Below are 17616 nucleotides of genomic sequence, written 5' to 3' on the forward strand. Positions count from 1 at the left end.
TAAATGCTCTCGAAAACCAACAAAACAACTCAGCAATTGTACTTTCTTCACTCTATCGGAGGAAAAGAACAAGGCATTTCTTCCTCTTTCTTGTTTCTACCCATCACTTCCTTTTCTCTCAAGAAAAGTTAATGGTACTAGTAGTAATTTTTGAATCTCTTGGTGCTTTTGCAGCTTCATCATATTCATATTCTCTGCAATTGATTCAGGTAGGGCTTTTCTCTTTTACTCGCCAGTATTCATTTACGAAAGAAAGTGAAGCTTTTCGTTACAAAGTAACCAAACAAAACCATGTCTCTGTTTTCTTTTCTTTTTTCGGGGGGGTTTATTTCCTGTGTTTTTCACTGAAACACAAGGGTTTTTGAAAGAGACTAGTGATAATCAGTCATTTTCATCACCGATTTTTGTTGAATTTATAAAACATTTAAGGTTTCTTTGAAGTGGGTTTTTAGTTTTTTTGCAGTAATGGCGACTCTGTAAATGGTTTTTATAGAAATGCCTTTTTATGTTGCAGAAGCTTCATTAATGGAGGTTTACTGATGTGGGTTTTCTGTTTTATGCAGTAATGGTGACTCTGTAAATGGTTAACTGGAGTGGTGGGTGAAGTTGTTTTGGGGTTTAAAAGAAATGGGTATTACAAATTCTAAGAGTAAGAAAAGTCAAGCTCTAAAGCTTTGTAAAGAGAGAAAAAGATTTATTAAAAAAGCTATTGATTCAAGGTATGCTTTATCAGTCTCTCATCTTTCTTATATTGAATCCCTAAAAACAATTGGGATTGCTCTTAGACAATTTGTAGAAGTTGAAGAACATGATAATAAAACCCCCTTATCAAATTATTCTTACCCATCCCCATCTCCTACACAATCTGTTGAAACCATGGATTCCCTTTTACATTCTCACTCTAGTGTTAGTTATATGAGAACCAGTGCTAGTCCTGCAGTGACTGTTAAGATTGACCCGGTGGAGGAGGATGAGTCTTTCCATACTCCACTACCACCACCTCCTCCTCATACAACAAATTCTTCTTGGGATTTTTTTGATGCCAATGATGAACTTGAAGAATACGGTAGCTTGAGTAGATTGAGACGGTTTAGTCTTGACAATGTTAGTCCTGTGTCAGAAAAGAAAGAGAACACTAACTTTGAGAAGATTGGTTTAAAGGCTAGTTGTGAAATTTCTGTAGAGGAAAAAAGATGTGAGTTCCAGCAGAGGGGGAATAAGATTTCTGAGAATTCATATGGTCAACGTAAAAGCAATGGTGGTTTGGTAATGTCCAAAGTGAACTCACCAGTTGAAGCAAGGGATCTTGGGCTTGATTCTGATGGGTCAAAAGAAGCTTTGGTTGGTAAAGTAGACAAACAGTCGTGTGAGGGAAGGGGAGATCCTTCTAGATTCATTACTCATGGGGGTAAAGATTTCTTATCAAGTATAAAGGATATCGAGAATCGGTTTTTCAGAGCTTCTGAATGTGGAAAAGAGGTGTCCAGAATGCTTGAAACTAACAAAGTTGTGTCCAAATTTTCGGATGGTGAAGGTAGTTTTTTCTGGTTTCTGTGTAAACCTTTTCCTTGTAATGTTGAATGTCAAATAGACCTGTGAATTACATGTTCTTTTCTTGGAATTGTGTATTCTGCGTGTTACGATATGAGTTTATGTGATGCATATCCTTAAGTAGAGTTTCTGTATTCATAGGGACATCAGGGGCATCCATTTTTCTTGTGGCTCTTCATCTAGCCTGTTGTCACAGGGGACTGGACCTTAATTCTAAAGGTATTTTCTTATTCATGTAGATTGATTAAGACTTCTTTAGTTTTTGTCGGACATCACGTGGACGTTATATTTTTTGATACCTGTTGCCCGTTGCCAACTTGTGTAGAACCTCCAAACCAGATGACAAAGGCTATTACATGGTACCGGTCGCCATCTTCACAGTCGTCTTCATCAAGACATCGCCTCACTTCAGCATCGAGAGATGATGGCGATGAGAGCTGGAGCGACTTTAATGAAGAGTTTTCAATGATTACAGGAAGTCACTCGTCCACCTTGGACAGACTGTATGCGTGGGAAATGAAGCTCTATGCTGAAGTGAAGGTAATTGTTAGGGTTCATTTCGAAGATAATAGTGGATATTATGTTAACATTTAGGCACCCTCTGTGCAGCATAGATAAATTTACTTGTATTAACCAAGCAAAAGAGTGTTTACCATTATCTCAACTTCGGATTTCTGAGCACAACTGTTTCATATATAGGTTAAACATAAGTTTCTTTTTCGGTGACTTTTGAACTTAAATGGAAACACAATCTTTTTCTTTTCTGTAGGCCAGTGAACGTGTTAAGAAAAAGTATGACCAGAAATGCAACCAACTCAGGCACCAATTCGCCAGGGATACTAGTGCAGAGATGATAGACAAAACTCGTGCTGTTATTAAAGATCTCCATTCACAAATTAGAGTGAGCCTCCATGCTATTGATACTATTGCAAAAAGAATCGAAAAAATTAGGGACGAGGAGTTGAGACCGCAGCTTGCGGAGCTTATTCAGGGGTATGGTTTTTTCTTTTTCCTTCATATGAATTACCAATTTGACTCCTAATGACACCTAACGTTACCTCTAGCAAAGCTTAGTTTTTGGGTTCCTTCTTGACATTTCTGGTGTTCTGTTGAAAGGCCTTGGTGCTAAATATTGAAGGTTGAGTTAGATGGTTAGTTTAAATTGTATGGGACAACCTGAGTTGGCTTGAAATCTTAGGCTCAGCATCTATAGTTAGCCCAAATACTAGTAGGGTCGTCAACTTTGTGATGTATGAACTTTCCGCAAGGTTTGAGTGTGTAAACCAAAACAAAACTTGTCTAAATGTGTTGCAGTTGTAAGCATGAAACTTACTCAAAAAAAAAGAGAACTATTCCTTGCAGATTCATCTGCATGTGGAAAATCATGCTAGAATGCCACCACGCACAATACATCACCATATCGTTAGCTTACCACTCGAAGAGCTCAACAACCCAAGCTTGTGGTGAACAGTATAGACAAGCTTTAAATCACTTGCAACATGCGGTTGGATGTTTTATAACAAGCTTTGCAGGCTGGATTGACGCCCACAAATCTTATGTGGAGGCTGTCAATGGTTGGCTGCAGAACTGCATTTTACTACCACGGGAGCGCTTCAAGGGAAGACGGGTCTTCTCACCTCGTAGAGCTCTAGCTCCACCTATATTTGTTCTGTGCCGTGACTGGTCAGTTGGGATCAAAGCCCTTCCATCTAGAGGTGTTGTTCATGCTTTCGAAGCCCTGTTTTCAGTTTTGCATCAGTTAGAGAAAGAACAGAAGAAGCAAGAACATCTGGACAAGCGTAATGGTCCTAATGGAGATGATAGGAAGAACGATAAGCCGTCAAACTTGATCGTAATACATCCAAATCTGAACATCGCACTGGATCGACTGACCAAGTTTACAGAAGCCTCACTAAAAATGTGTGAATGCATCGGACAAGCAAGCGAGATGGCTGAAGTTGCTTATACAAATTGCAAGGTTCCCAGATACTGAAGATACATATTTAAGCAGACTGGGGGAAGCTGACGTAGTTAATACTTATACCCGTAGCTGTAAATTCAAGAAATGAAAATCATTTTTTTGTTATCTCACTACAAGGGTAGAACCTTCAGTGCCTATTTTTATAGGTATGCTTTCTTTTTGAGAGGGGGAGGATTAGTAGACCTGGCACAAGTTTTGTTGGTTGCTGTCATATAATTTGGGACAACAGTTTTTGTAAAGGTTCTCATATGTTGTTTTTTTGGATCTAATCTCAAGGGTTCCCTAAGGTATTTTACACTTCATATAACTAAAAGCATTCATAATCAGTTACTATAAGATCAGAAGATACATGATTGACTATGTTCTAACAATTTTTCGTGTTACACTTTTATTGAGCAAGGTTTCTCACACACTTATTCGTCCAAAACTCAACACATCTAAACTTGCACAGAATCCAAAAAAGGTAGAACCTAACACTAGAAGTCCCACCAGACTTGGAATCCAATGCAGCGTATGATGATGTATACTTCCAACTGCGTACCAATTAGGGGTCGGATGACATGATCTGAAAAGTCATGAACATCTAGGAATGCTAACTAAAATCCTACATATTGCGTATAGTGAGTGTAACATCTAGGAATGCTAACTAAAATCCTACATATTGCATATAGTGAGTGTAAGCTTCAGATTTCATGCCAATGGGGGCTCGTGTCACATTATCTGGAAGGTCGAATGCATCAACAAGTTCCCTGGAAACACTCTTCACTTGGAAACTCAAGTAGTCTGTAAGCTTGTGAATTGCCTGAAGAGAGAGGGACACAGAGATCAGTACTCAAACGTTTCCTATGTTTATGAATGGAATGAACGGAATCTTTTCGCATAAGAAAAAGTTTAGTTCAGCCTGGAATACCTTAGCTTTGTTAGGAGCCACATAATCTACGTTACGGTAGGTTCCAATGTCCTTCCAGATGTGTTCGAGGGCATACAGATCACAAACCAGTTTCAGAGCAGCACGAGTATTTCCTTCAGGACAGCTGCAGCATAGCCCAGATCATATTGTAGTCACATCGTGTTCACCAAAAACGGCAAAAAAGACTAGCAAGAAGAAAATTAGAAAGTCACCTTTGCACAGCTTCAATGAACTTCGCTAGGATGACTGTCTCGATATGAGACTCGGCAAGTGTCAAAAGATGATTCAGGCATCTATTCCAAGCACCGAAGCTTCCAAGAGTCTTTGAGTGCTTGCGAAGACGTAAAGCAACACTTTGAAGCAATCTTGATGTTCGGTACTGCAGACAGAAAGAACGGAGTTGACCCATATGCTATATGCTAGTACAGCTAAAGGATAAATGAACTCATCCAAGGTACGGAAATACTCACCCTGAAGGCATCTAACTGGAAATTGGGGTCTCGTAAGTGGTCTTCACCTTCCCACCGAGCAGTTACTGGATTAGGTTGAGATAGATATGTACCCATTGAATCCCTTAAGTAGTTCCATGTGACTGCTAGTGTCCCACCTCGAAATTTCTCTTGGTATTGCTTCAAGAGATCACCAGCAACCTGCACAGGAACCAAAATATCACAATGAAACAGCATTAAAGCAGTGATGCTCGGCATTCTGAATCACCATACAATTTTTCATTTCCAAAATGATGGAGTATGTAAGTTTAACCTGCTGCAGAAGCACCGTGTTATCTCCTTCAAATGTCTGAAATATGTCATGGTCATTCCTCAAGCTACCAAATCGATTAACAGCTGCATATCCATGACCTCCACAAGCTTCACGGCAAACGCTCAAGGACTTGGCCGTATAAGATGTCACATATGCTTTGAGACCTGCAGATAGAGCATGAACATCTGCCACTACTTGTTCCTCATGGGATTTCTTCATTTCAGAATATTTTTCGACCAAGTATAGCGTTGCAAAGTGAAATGCATATGTCGAAGCCAGCATGGGCATGAGCTTGTGCTGCTGAGACTGGTAATCTAAAATACTAATCTCTGGTTGCTTAGGAGGGCCAAACTGCTGACGTAGAAGAGAATAACGGACAGCAATTGTTACAGCAATTTTGAGTACACCATTTGAAGAATAAGCAAGTCCTACTCTCCCTCCGACAAGTTCACCGAGCGTCGCGGCAAATCTCTTATTAATAGAAGGAAGACTACTAGTATATTTCCCATCACGTGTAACATCTCCAAAACGGTTAAGAAGATTATCTCGGGGTATTCTGACAGAACGAAACCTTAATGCTCCATTATCAACTCCATTTAAGCCGACCTTGTGGCCACAATCATGTATTTCAATTCCAGGAAGTGTTTCGTGAGTTTTCATGTCCCTAATGGGGACAATAAATGCATGGACACCCATATCAGAAGAACCTCTTGCATCATGGGTCGGCAATATTAGCCTTGCAAAAACTGACGCAAACTTCCCATGAACTGCGGCATTACCAATCCACCATTTGATGGCCCCATCATTTGGTGTGTCAATTATAAATTCATCTGTGATGTGATCGAATGTGGCAGTAGTTTGGAGGCCTTGCACGTTTGAACCTTTTGAAAAAAGAGAGTTGGAAAAATAAAATTAGGTTCAATTAAAGAAACAGGATCTGCTCAAAAATTATGTGTCCTCTAATGGATTAGAAATGAAGAATAATGGATGGCACCCTTATAATGTGAGGTAAAGGAAAAAACAAGAGTTCTGATTACTAGAAAAACTCTAGAGTTTTGAACCAAAAAAATCGAATTTGATTACGAAGTGAAGTTGACATAATACTACAATTCATGGAAATACACAAAATAGAACAACATACATTGACATAAGGTGCTAAAGAAGCTCACCGTGATGGAGTTCTGTCATAGCAAAACAACCCACGTAATCCATATTGTCTATCCCCTCGTAGTACTTATCTTTATGCTTTTTAGTTCCTAAGTTAATCACAGAACCTCCCCAGAGACTGCATGAGAATTAGTTCAAAGTTAGCAAGCACTTGGTAAAGAAAGAATTAATGCAGCAGATTATATCAATGTCAGTACGATGGTGAACCAGCACAAAGTGAAAAACAACACAGAGCTTCAAATTTTACTGCATTCAAAATTCAGTGAGCAATGTTTTACGTATTGGGAACATCTAAGGGTTTCCAAACGATCTAATTCACACTTATTAATGAAAATCCTAACCATATACGATTGGTATTCAGATTACATGTTTAAATACAGCAAACATAGAAGACCACATACAAAATCGATGACTGAAATACTTAACACAAGGTAAAAGCATTGTTTAGTAGACACTACCCTAAAGATCCACCTGATAATATTTCAAGAGATATACTATACTGAGATCAAACATAATCAAGAGATTCAAGAAACGAATTACATGGCTTCGGGATGCTAATTACAAACAAACACATATCATGATTTTGAGTAGACCAAAGTCACCAAACTGAATTTCTTCCCAAGCACTGTAATAGGAATTAGGTTAAACAAATCCAGAACCAAATAAGCTCCGGTATCCCACACGTCATATCATATTCTTATTATCTACCAAGGCATTTTCAACCACAAACAATACGAATCATTGGAACAAGCTCAAACAAAAACATGCCTAAGTTTAGCTCATTTGGCACCAAACCCGAATTATACTGCTTCCTAAACTACCGACTCCAAGGTCAAACTTAAACAAGAGATCATTTACTATAGTCTAAAATCGTATTCTACAAAAACCCACATCAAATATCTTCAATTTTCGCTATCTAATAATACAAAAATTAATAAGAGAGAGAGATTGAAATTACCTGAATTGGACACCCATTTTGATACCAAGAGACATGTCAACACTACCAATAGCTTCAGCAATAGCAAAATACTTAGCAGGATCTTCAGAAACATATATAAAAGGTTTAATACCAGCTTCTTTAACAAGAGCTAAAAGTTGTCTCATACAAAGTTCTCTATGTTCAACTTTTGAGATCTCAATTGGGGTTTGTAAATCAGGTCTTGAATTGAAAAAATCAAAAACCCTTTCTTGAATCTCTCTATTTTTACCTCTCATATAATCAGATAACATTGATGTGTTCACATCAAGAAGCTTCGTTTTTGCACATGTTAACATCTCTAACTGGTTTTCATTTACAGAAGAATATGGTGATGGTGTTAGATGTAATGATAACCGTTGGATTCTCCTACTAACCTGATCATTTTCATCCTCAGTCGTCGGGTCAAACTTGTTGATGAAATCCTCCATTATTTCAGATTTCCGGAGAGAAATTTGATTGCACGGAAGAAGAAGATGATGAAATTGATTTGGTAATGGCGGTTTCTTCACTTCTCGTGGAATTTTATATGGCGCGAGAGATGACGTGTCATTTTGTAGAAAACACGTGTATACTGTTTATTGGTAGATTTGTATGGACAGTTAATGTGGCACGTCTTTCAAAGTCATCGATTTGCTTGGGGAAAAGATTTTTGGATATTTTGTGTTTAATCAAATGAAGACGGAAGAAAAGAGTAATAAAACAAAAGTGGGGACAACGTTTTGATATAGTTTTGGATTGGATCTTTCTGCTGTAGTCTTCCTGCTGGTAGCCTGGTACCGATTAGGCCACTCAAAATTGAATAGAACGAGAATTGCATATTTCAGAAATTGTCGGTGATATTTTACTGTTCATGTTGGATAATTTTTCACTACTACCGGTAATCTGAATAAGCATGGTTTTTCAGTGCTGGTATGTGCAGTAAAATATTTCTCAATAACTTCTAATATAACCCGATTATTTGTTCTTTATATACTCCCCCGTCCATGTTATATAGATGTAGTTTTAGGTTTTGGTTGTCCATTTGTATATGCATAGTTCTAGAATGGTCATAATATTAAAGTTGGTTCTAAGGCTAAGTCATATGGGTTAGATATCTAGCTGTTAGATTGGCCATCCACGTTAGTATGGGCAACCTCCTAAGTCCTATGGGATGGCGAATCTAGCAATTCAGCGTTTGACGCTGAACAACGCAGTGTCCAGGTGAACGCCGAACCGAGCAGCGTTTGACTTGGTCAGCTAGGTTGACGACGCTGAACGGATCAGCGTCTGAGAATTGGGTTTTCTCTGCGCAGAAGCCTTTCTCCCTCAGTTCTTCTCCATTTCTTTTCTCACTCAAACACACCCGAAAATGCACGTTGTAGATCAATGATTCCATAAATTTGTTTCTCAATTCCTTCCGTGGGTTTGTTCTCCATCGAATCCTTGATCGTTTGAGAGTATTTTCATTCAGTTCCGTCCACGAAATTGATTGAGATAAGGATTTAAAACTTTAGGTTTTTTTTTTCTTCTTGATTTTTGATTATGATGAAAATTTAATGAAATTGATGATTGATATTTGATACAATGCATGATTAAGATGATATATTTACGTGATTTGAATGATATGTGATTGAAATTGATTTTTAGAATTTTTAGGGTTTAATTTGATTATTTGTGATGAACAAAAAATGAAATTGTTGATAATTTGATTATTTGTATGATGAATTGATAATGATGATTTAGTTTGTATGGATGAAAATGAATGATAATGATAATTTAGTTTGTATGGATGAATTGATAATGATCATTTAGTTTGTATGGATGAAAATGAATGACAATGATAATGATATTTGTTTTCATGTTTGTTATTGATTGTAGTATGAGTATGGATGAAATGGATGAAATGCTAGATCGGTTGGATATAGTTTCATCAAAGAATTGTGATAGACATGTATGTCACGATGTTACGAAAGACCCTCGCAAAGTAAGCTTTAGAGGTAGTTTGAATGAAATTGAAGTGTGTTATAATATTATAGTGCAAGATAATCCGGTAGCAAAACGATATTGTGACAATTGTGGCTTTTCTTCTGTTTTCGAGTTTAATTTCGCCGATGGGGATAGAGTCTTAGTTGAAGCCGTAGCTGAGAGATGGTGGTCAAGAACGAAGAGCTTTCATTTTTGGGAGTTTGAAATTGGCCTCCTTCCTTTAGATTGGTACATGTTAACGGGAATTCTCACTGGTGACCCTAGTAAACGACCAATAGTTATGCCGCAGTTGGGTAGTGATCTAACATATCTTGCTCTAGATGATTTACATTTTTTGGATATAAAAAATTATGGTACATGGGACTCTAAGAAAAATTCATTTTCCTTAGCAGTCTTGAGAGAGTACATTGAAAGTAGAAAAGGCCAGGATAATACTGGGCGTGCAGATACATTGACACGAGCATTATTTATGTGGTGTTTTGGTCATTTTCTTCTAGAGCATTCTACTGGAAAAGTAGATAAACGTTGGGTTCTGTTGTTGGCCGACTTAGATAGAGTTGGGGAGTATGATTGGGGTCTAGCTTCGTTAGGTAATACCTATAAATATCTCGAAGTTTGGTCAACCAAGGGTACGAATATAGCTGGCATGGCTATGGTACTTGAGTATTGGTACTATTACTAATTCCACAACATGCAACCCTTGAGACACCTGGAGGACATTTTGATGTTTTCCCAAAGATTTGTCTCCTCAAGAAGATTAGGATTGCATCAAGGAAGTGAGGACATCAAGAAGGCCAAAAGGATACTTTGAAACACTCAGTCAAAAGCACAAGAATACATATTGGCACTAGAACAAAGAAATCATATATTTGGCAACCATGGGCAGATAGTTTGTATTCAATAGGATACCAATATGAGTATGCACTAAATGTATCCAAAAGGAGAATTGTGTTTTTTGACTTTGAAAAACACACAAGAGTTGGTTGTTACTTGGCAGAGAGATTCCATAGGCAGATTAAAGGTGAGATTGTAGTCCCAACAAATCCTCCAAATTTGGAACACATTGATGACAGAGATATTGTAGAGGGCACCGACTATTATGTAGTCACTGAGGATCAATATAACACTTGGTGGAAGAAGAAGAATGTTAGAGCTTATGCCACTGAGTCATACCATGCACAAAACGTCGATGAGATAGCATTGGGTGGCTCAGCTGTTCCTCGCCGTTTGTTTCCTAGTCATCCACTTGCTGACATGATGTCCCGAACGTATACCTATGACACACAGAATGAGCCCCCATCACAACTGCCGGAGATAGATTGGAGTTTACCATTTTCCAATGAAGCCGGCGTACCACGTCAATTACAAGTTCCAAGGGTTCCTTGTCCGTATAACTTTCCGAATATGAATTTGACATTGGTAAGTACATTTTCATTTTAAGTTTCTACTCATTTTCATTTTAAGTTTTTACTCATTTTCATTTTAAGTTTCTTGAAAATTTGACTAAATTCTCTAATTTATACTTGTAGGATGATTGCTTTGGGTTTATGGAACAACAATGTTCATACAAGCTTGGAGCTCGTCAACTCGTATGGGAGGAGACATACAAAATGTCTACAACTTCATGTTCCACATCTGGCAGATCTACATCTTCTTCAGTACCATCTACTACATCACAAATACCAAACAATCCAACTGACGCTTCTAATCACAAGACCTCACATTAGGTGGTTATGAATGGGCTACAGGTCAACAATTTTACACCCCTACGATCGGAGAAGGAGATACTTCATCACAATATCAACAACAAAGAAATGAATTTACTGCGTTGTTGACGAAAAGAGAGCCTAACATTGTTTATGATACTCAGTTTGCCCAACAACAATCCCTTAATTTGTTTGACCTGAATTAAATTACGTGTCGTAGTGTTTATGAAACCATATGGAGTGTTATTTGTTTTTATATGGAGTGTTATACTTTTTAAAAGAAAAGGCCCTAATGGTGTCGAAAGAGATAAAAAGTCATTGCAAACAAAGTGCAACACATTGAGAGGCGAAGTGAAAAGATATGTTTCACATGTTAGGCCCTACTTCCGAAACATACCTATGGGAATGACGAAGGCGGATTATGTAAGTACCTCAAAAAAAAATTTAATGTTTTCTTTCTTCCACTTTGATCTCTTTCTTTCTTTCTCTAAATTTTTCCTTTCATTTTTTTTCCTAGTATTATCATGGACAAAAGAATTATGAAGCATAGGTTGGAAGACTTTGGAAGCACGAACCGATTTTCCAGATCCTGAAGATATATCAACCCGATTACAACCCAGCGGTGAATAATGATGATGGATCCACTCAACCTACTCAATAGACTCAAGCTACTCAAGAAAGTGAAGCTGATAATATGGTTGAAGATTTGGAAAATATGGCAAGGTTTGGTAGCACTTCATTTACTCATAATTCTGAAACCTCGAACATATCAAAGAAAATACGCTATTTCGAACAAACAGATGACGTTAGAAGTGAAGGGAGATATCAAGCAAAGAAAAGGGCTCGTGAGGCTAAAGCATCGCAGAAATCTGATGAAAAAATGGATCATCAAACTTCTTGAAAACGCACAAGCACAAAGAGCTTCCAAGTATGAAAAAAAGGAAGCGTATCTGAAGAAGAACATGGAAACCTCTTCAATCTTGGCACAAACGCAACAAAGAGAATCGGACATGAAGATCCTATGACAACCCTTGGATGAATTACAAGAATGGGAGAAACCCGTCTACAAAATATGGAAGAACGAGATTTTGGCCCGTTATGGATTGGACCTTATCCCCTAAATTAAAGTGATACATTAGTAATAATTTAAGTTATTTAGAAGTAGGATTTCAATTTCAATGTACTTTTTTATGTTTTAAGTTATTTAGAAGTAGGATTTCAATTTCATTGCAGTTTTTTATATTTTAAGTTATTTTAATTCAATGTATTTTTTTAATTTCTTCAAAAAACATTGTAACCTTGTTTTGCAATGTAATGGAAGATATCCCTTTGGTAAATTCTCAAATTTTGAAACAAACAATCATTGGAATAAAATGCCAAACATTTGGAAAATGAAATTCTGTAAAAAAAAAAATAGTCGTTGGTGGGAAAGAAGGTCAAGCGCTGAATGGTGCAGCGTCCACGTCCAACGCTGAATGGAACAACGTCCAGATGAGCGCTGAACAATTCAGCTTTGATACCCTGGAATATACGCAAAACGTCGAACTTCTCAGGTCTAGAACCGTGCCAAAGCTAGCAAGCTATGTTTCAAGGTATACTCTTCTCGAAGTTCCAACAAATGTTACTGGGCCTAGATCCTCAGTAGGATAAATTGGCTCAGTTGATAGTTGGGAATCCGTTTCATCAAGTAGAACTGGGATGTTCGGCGTTTGAACCACTTTTTGAGCGCTGAATTATTCAGCGTTTCAATCTCGCTGCTACTTGGACTGCGAGCAGTTGCTAGAAGAGAGAGAGGTATCCAGAAGTAGTGTTAACTTTTTCCCACAATTTTTTCTTGATTTGCAACATTTTTTGGCCAATCTAGCAGTTCAATCTAGCCCATAGAGGTTAGCCTAATGGACGAGCAAAAAGTAATGTTGGTCCAAATGGACATAAAAAACCCAAGACAACTATATCCTAATTTATTGTTTCCTTTTCTCTTTCTTATTTAAAAACAAATCACAGAAATTGGAATATCTTCCAAAATATATATCCCATTTCAATAATTCTTTTCATACTACTTTCACAACCCACGGTCAAACCCATCATGATGCGACATTGACTTGATATTTAAGTGGATCTTAGAACATACCCTAGATTTCTTTCTCTTTATCTTTTGTTCTTTCTCCTTTCGCAGCCAAACTATATTTTCTTAGTTTCTCTTTTTTCTAATGTTTATACTGTATCAATTTAATGGAGCTTGAATATCAAACCACCCACCTGGAAATGTAAAATTATAGGTCACATCTAGGATTAAATTGGGACGCTAATATGTCGTTTTGATAATAGTTATTTATACCAATTGATTATTTTGTTTGATCTATCTTTATGGCAATTGATTAAACAGACTCTTTCTGGTAGACCACATCGCAACAATGGGATCTAGCCACTTCTCATGAGTCATAACTCAAAATAATCAAGATTAATCAATAGAAGAACACGGATAAACAAATACCAAATCTCAGAAAAAAAACTTCAAGTAGTTATGTTTTCATGGCTTTATACAATTTTTTCATCTCTCTGTCTCCTTAACAAAACAAGGTATTCGAATCCCATTTGTTTCAACCTCAAAAAATCTCTAAAAAAAATCCCAAATATCCACAAAAATTTTCTTCACTTATAACTTTAAATTCGATCCCATGAAACCATCATGATCATAACTTACCAGAATCGACTGATTCTTCAAATGATCTTACCAGAATCCGCTGATTCTTCGAATGGGATAACAATTGAAAAAACACGGCTGAAAAAAGCTTTCTATGGATCAGAGTTACCATTTACTTATTATCTTACAAACACGCCGGGAGAAGGATGAAACCTAAGAAAATAAAAAAGTCAACCTACATCAGCGCCACATCATTAGTGGGTTTGGCAGTGGAACTAACCTGTGGGCTGAGTAGAATTACTGATCTTATTTCCATAAAATATATATTTGGAATGGGTTCTAGATTATTTATAAAACAAGATCCATTTTTCATAGTAAATTTAAAAAAAATGGAGAGAAAAATAGCTAAGACGAAATTGGTTGTATCCGGCTTTAACTAAGATATAAAATATTGTTCTTAGAATAACTAGGATGAAACTGGATACATCCTGACTTAAACAAAGAAAAAATAAATTATTCAAGAAATAGCTAGGATGATACTGGTCGCATCCCGGCTTAAATTAAGATAGAAAATATTGTTCTTAAAATATCTAGGATGAAACTGGATGCATCCTGATTTAAGCAAAGAAACCATTCATGAAATAGCTAGGATGAAACTGGTTATGCTCTAACTTAAAATAAGATATGAAGAGTTTACTACCACCCATTCCATTAAAAAAAAAAACTAATGCTACTACCAAACTAACATTTCCAATTGCAAAAAATACCATATTACACCCACCACCACCTCCAATATTAACAATTTGCAACAAATACAACCATTACCTTCAAAATAAAATTAAATAAGTATCTAAATATGCAAGGTGAAACCAAATACATCTTGAGAAAAATATGTTTATTTGTTAGAATATACAGGATGAAACCGGATACATCTTATCAAGAAAAACTCTTTTGTCAGAGTGTGCAGGAAGAAACCGGTTTTATCTTGATTTAGACGCCTAAAACTTGTATCACAATTAATAACATGGTCCTTCGCAACTACTAACCGTATCCCACCATAATATAAATTAAGAAATACCACCAACACCATCACAACATTAAAAAGAAATAATAATACAAAAAAAAGAAACAAAAAATTTAGAATCATCTTTGTTTAAAATGGGTGAGTCTTGATGAATTCTTATTTAAATTGGGATAGTTCAGCTTAGACTTTGGTGCGTAAACGGATACCCTAAATGCTTGGTTCAAACAATTCACTCCACTAGTTACCCGATAATATTTCATCTTTTCATCAAATAATAGTGGAATTCAAACCCACTATGTTTCCTTTGTTGAAACGTGATGTGGATGGTACATAGTAGGCAAGCTAACATTAATTTCAAATTTGATCCGGTCATATGCAAGAGGTATCAAAAGCCAGCGGCCAAATAAATTGGTATGGGATTGATTCATATTCAAATCCCTTTAGTTACTACTCAATTTATTTTGTTGTGTTGCGGGAAAAATTAGGAGAAATCTTATTTTTGATATAAAAGGAGTATTTTAGTCCATTATATTGAAAATTAGTTATAATATTTGGGTGAAATATTCTATTTGGATATTAGAAAAGTATCTAAAAGAATCTTGGATATTCAAACAATATTCTTTTTTTACTTTAGACCCATAAAAATAAATCAATGAGCTATATAACCAATTTTGTGTAGTTCTAATTCGTAAGTAGTTTTTTTCCATGTATACCCTTATTTATGATAGTAATGTTATACTTAAACTTATTTAATATTTCTAGTTTTCATCAAAAGTAAGAGATAATAAGAAAAACGGATGCATATTTATGAAATCCATATAATTTTATTAGTCTAAGATATTTGATTTCTACGCCTATATAACTTGGACGGAGGGAGTACTTTTTAAAGAGGCAAACCTCGCATACATTAGTATTCTATTCAGAGATATATATCGATTATCGGACTGACCTCGCATACATTATTATTCTATTTAGATATATATATTGGTTATCGGACTAATCAGGGGATTTCCGTCAAACACATAAATTCAAAAAGACAATAAATACATTCAAACAATTTAACATCATAATACAGAAGATATTGAGAAAATAAATTGTGGCAACTCTATACAGATTCTAAGTAATGTAACAAGTTTAAATGACATAATTTTTGCATTAAAAGTAACGTATCCAACCCAGATAACAAATTAATCTACCAACAGTAAAGATGTTAAGATATAAAGGCCCAACCGTTTTTCAAGAATATTTTTTTAGAAACATGGTAAACACAAATGACATGGGTATAAATGGATCCATATCCAACCATTTATCAAGAATTTTTTCAAAATAATAGTAGCAAAAATAACCAAAATCAGCGATCATAGGAAAATTCTTTATTTGAAGGAATAAATTTATTAATGTCAGTAATTCTGGATCAAATGCATTAAAGATGAAAAACATAAAAAAAAAAATACATATATTACATATTACAAAAATACTGTGACATATACAAGTATCAAAACATGATTTTCACATAAGTAACTAATGATATTGAGAGGATGGCATTTGAATCCCGATTCTCCCATTAAAACTTTTCTTTTTCTTCTTCTTCTTAGATAAGATTAAAATTCCCCATGGATGGAGAGTAATATGCACAATAAATCATAATCAGGATTAAAGTCGGTAACCAGGGTCTTCATAAAAAGTGTTTGTTGTTGGTATGATATGTCATCATGGGGTAGAATTGGTCTGGGTTTGGTCTTTTGAAAGTGTTTGTTTTTGGTGTCTTTGGAGTTATTGTTGTTGGTAGTGTCTTTAAAAAACGTGTTGTAGTTTTATTGTCGATGTTGTTGTTCATGATCAACTCCATCAAATGCTATTAGACCAATAGAATAAATCCAATCAAAAACTCCTCAAATTAACTGAAAATGTCGGGGGTACCAAAATACACCACCAATTTTTTCTTAGGAAATATGTATGGACAAATTCAACACAACTCCGAGAATAAAAACTCAATCAAGGAAAGTGCCTAGAGTTATATCTCTCTCCCTCTCTTGTTGTTAGAACGTTTACAGAATTAAATACGTGAACCTAACTACAAAGAGAGTTCTTGGACGGTACCAAAGATCAATGTCCAAGGATCAATCGAGTCTTATCCAACTAACAAGGTTGGACCTAGCGACTGTGATTGATCAACGCACAACCTGTGATATTTCAATTATAAAGATAAACAATATAATGCGGAAAAAGAATTAACACAGATACCAGAAATTTTGTTAACGAAGAAACCGCAAATGCATAAAAACCCCGGGACCTAGTCCAGATTGAACACCAAACTGTATTAAGCCGCTACAGACACTAGCCTATTACCAATTAACTTCGGTCTGGAAAGTACTTGAGCCCGAATTCAGTCTCCCACTGATTCAGGTATAGTCGCGCTCCTTAGCCTCTAGAACCATGCCGGATTCTGCGCACTTGAGAAATAGGTGGTTAGGTCTTCACTTACCTTTTGTTGATGAAGTTCTCCAAAAGCCTCGGTTGATCTTCGCCTTCAAATGGTAGAACGGAAATGATGACTGGTTTGTTTCTCAACTCAACTATCCTAGACCGATACTTAACTAATTGTAGACTAGAAATCAGGATATAGTTCTGACAACTAAATTTGACAAAAAGCTTGATATATCAACACTTGTGATTTCGACCGAGCAATGCTCTAACAATCTCTCCCTTTGTCAATTTAGTGACAAAACTATTTAATACATATGGATAACAAAAATAAAGTTTTGAAAAAACTCCTCGATCCACCATGTCTTCTTGATTTCCTTGGTTTCTCCAACTCTCCTTGAACTCTTCGTAATTCCAAGTAGCAATAATTCTGAACGTGTTCAACTCAGCATCGTTGTTGTTGAAGTACCGATTCCATAGCGATAACAATTATTTGAAAATAA

The 17616-nt window shown here is 36.2% G+C and overlaps 2 protein-coding genes across 2 annotated transcripts; one reads left to right on the plus strand and one right to left on the minus strand.

The window, feature by feature from the left end:
* The first annotated feature begins 627 nt into the window (after positions 1 to 627).
* Positions 628 to 3705, plus strand: LOC113350903 (nitrate regulatory gene2 protein-like). The gene is made up of 5 exons (XM_026595006.1): positions 628 to 1534; positions 1693 to 1770; positions 1877 to 2091; positions 2321 to 2544; positions 2914 to 3705. The coding sequence occupies exons 1-5, from the start codon at positions 628 to 630 to the stop codon at positions 3542 to 3544; spliced, it is 2055 nt and encodes a 684-aa protein (XP_026450791.1). The 3' UTR covers positions 3545 to 3705.
* A 131-nt stretch (positions 3706 to 3836) lies between these two features.
* On the minus strand, positions 3837 to 7854 carry LOC113347505 (acyl-coenzyme A oxidase 2, peroxisomal-like). The gene is made up of 7 exons (XM_026591176.1): positions 7330 to 7854; positions 6374 to 6489; positions 5205 to 6085; positions 4913 to 5092; positions 4655 to 4821; positions 4443 to 4566; positions 3837 to 4334 (listed from the first exon to the last, which is right to left on the minus strand). The coding sequence occupies exons 1-7, from the start codon at positions 7776 to 7778 to the stop codon at positions 4179 to 4181; spliced, it is 2073 nt and encodes a 690-aa protein (XP_026446961.1). The 5' UTR covers positions 7779 to 7854; the 3' UTR covers positions 3837 to 4178.
* Between the last annotated feature and the right edge of the window lie 9762 nt (positions 7855 to 17616).

This window comes from Papaver somniferum, chromosome 2 (genome assembly GCF_003573695.1).
Source record: "Papaver somniferum cultivar HN1 chromosome 2, ASM357369v1, whole genome shotgun sequence".
NCBI classification, from domain to species: domain Eukaryota; kingdom Viridiplantae; phylum Streptophyta; class Magnoliopsida; order Ranunculales; family Papaveraceae; genus Papaver; species Papaver somniferum.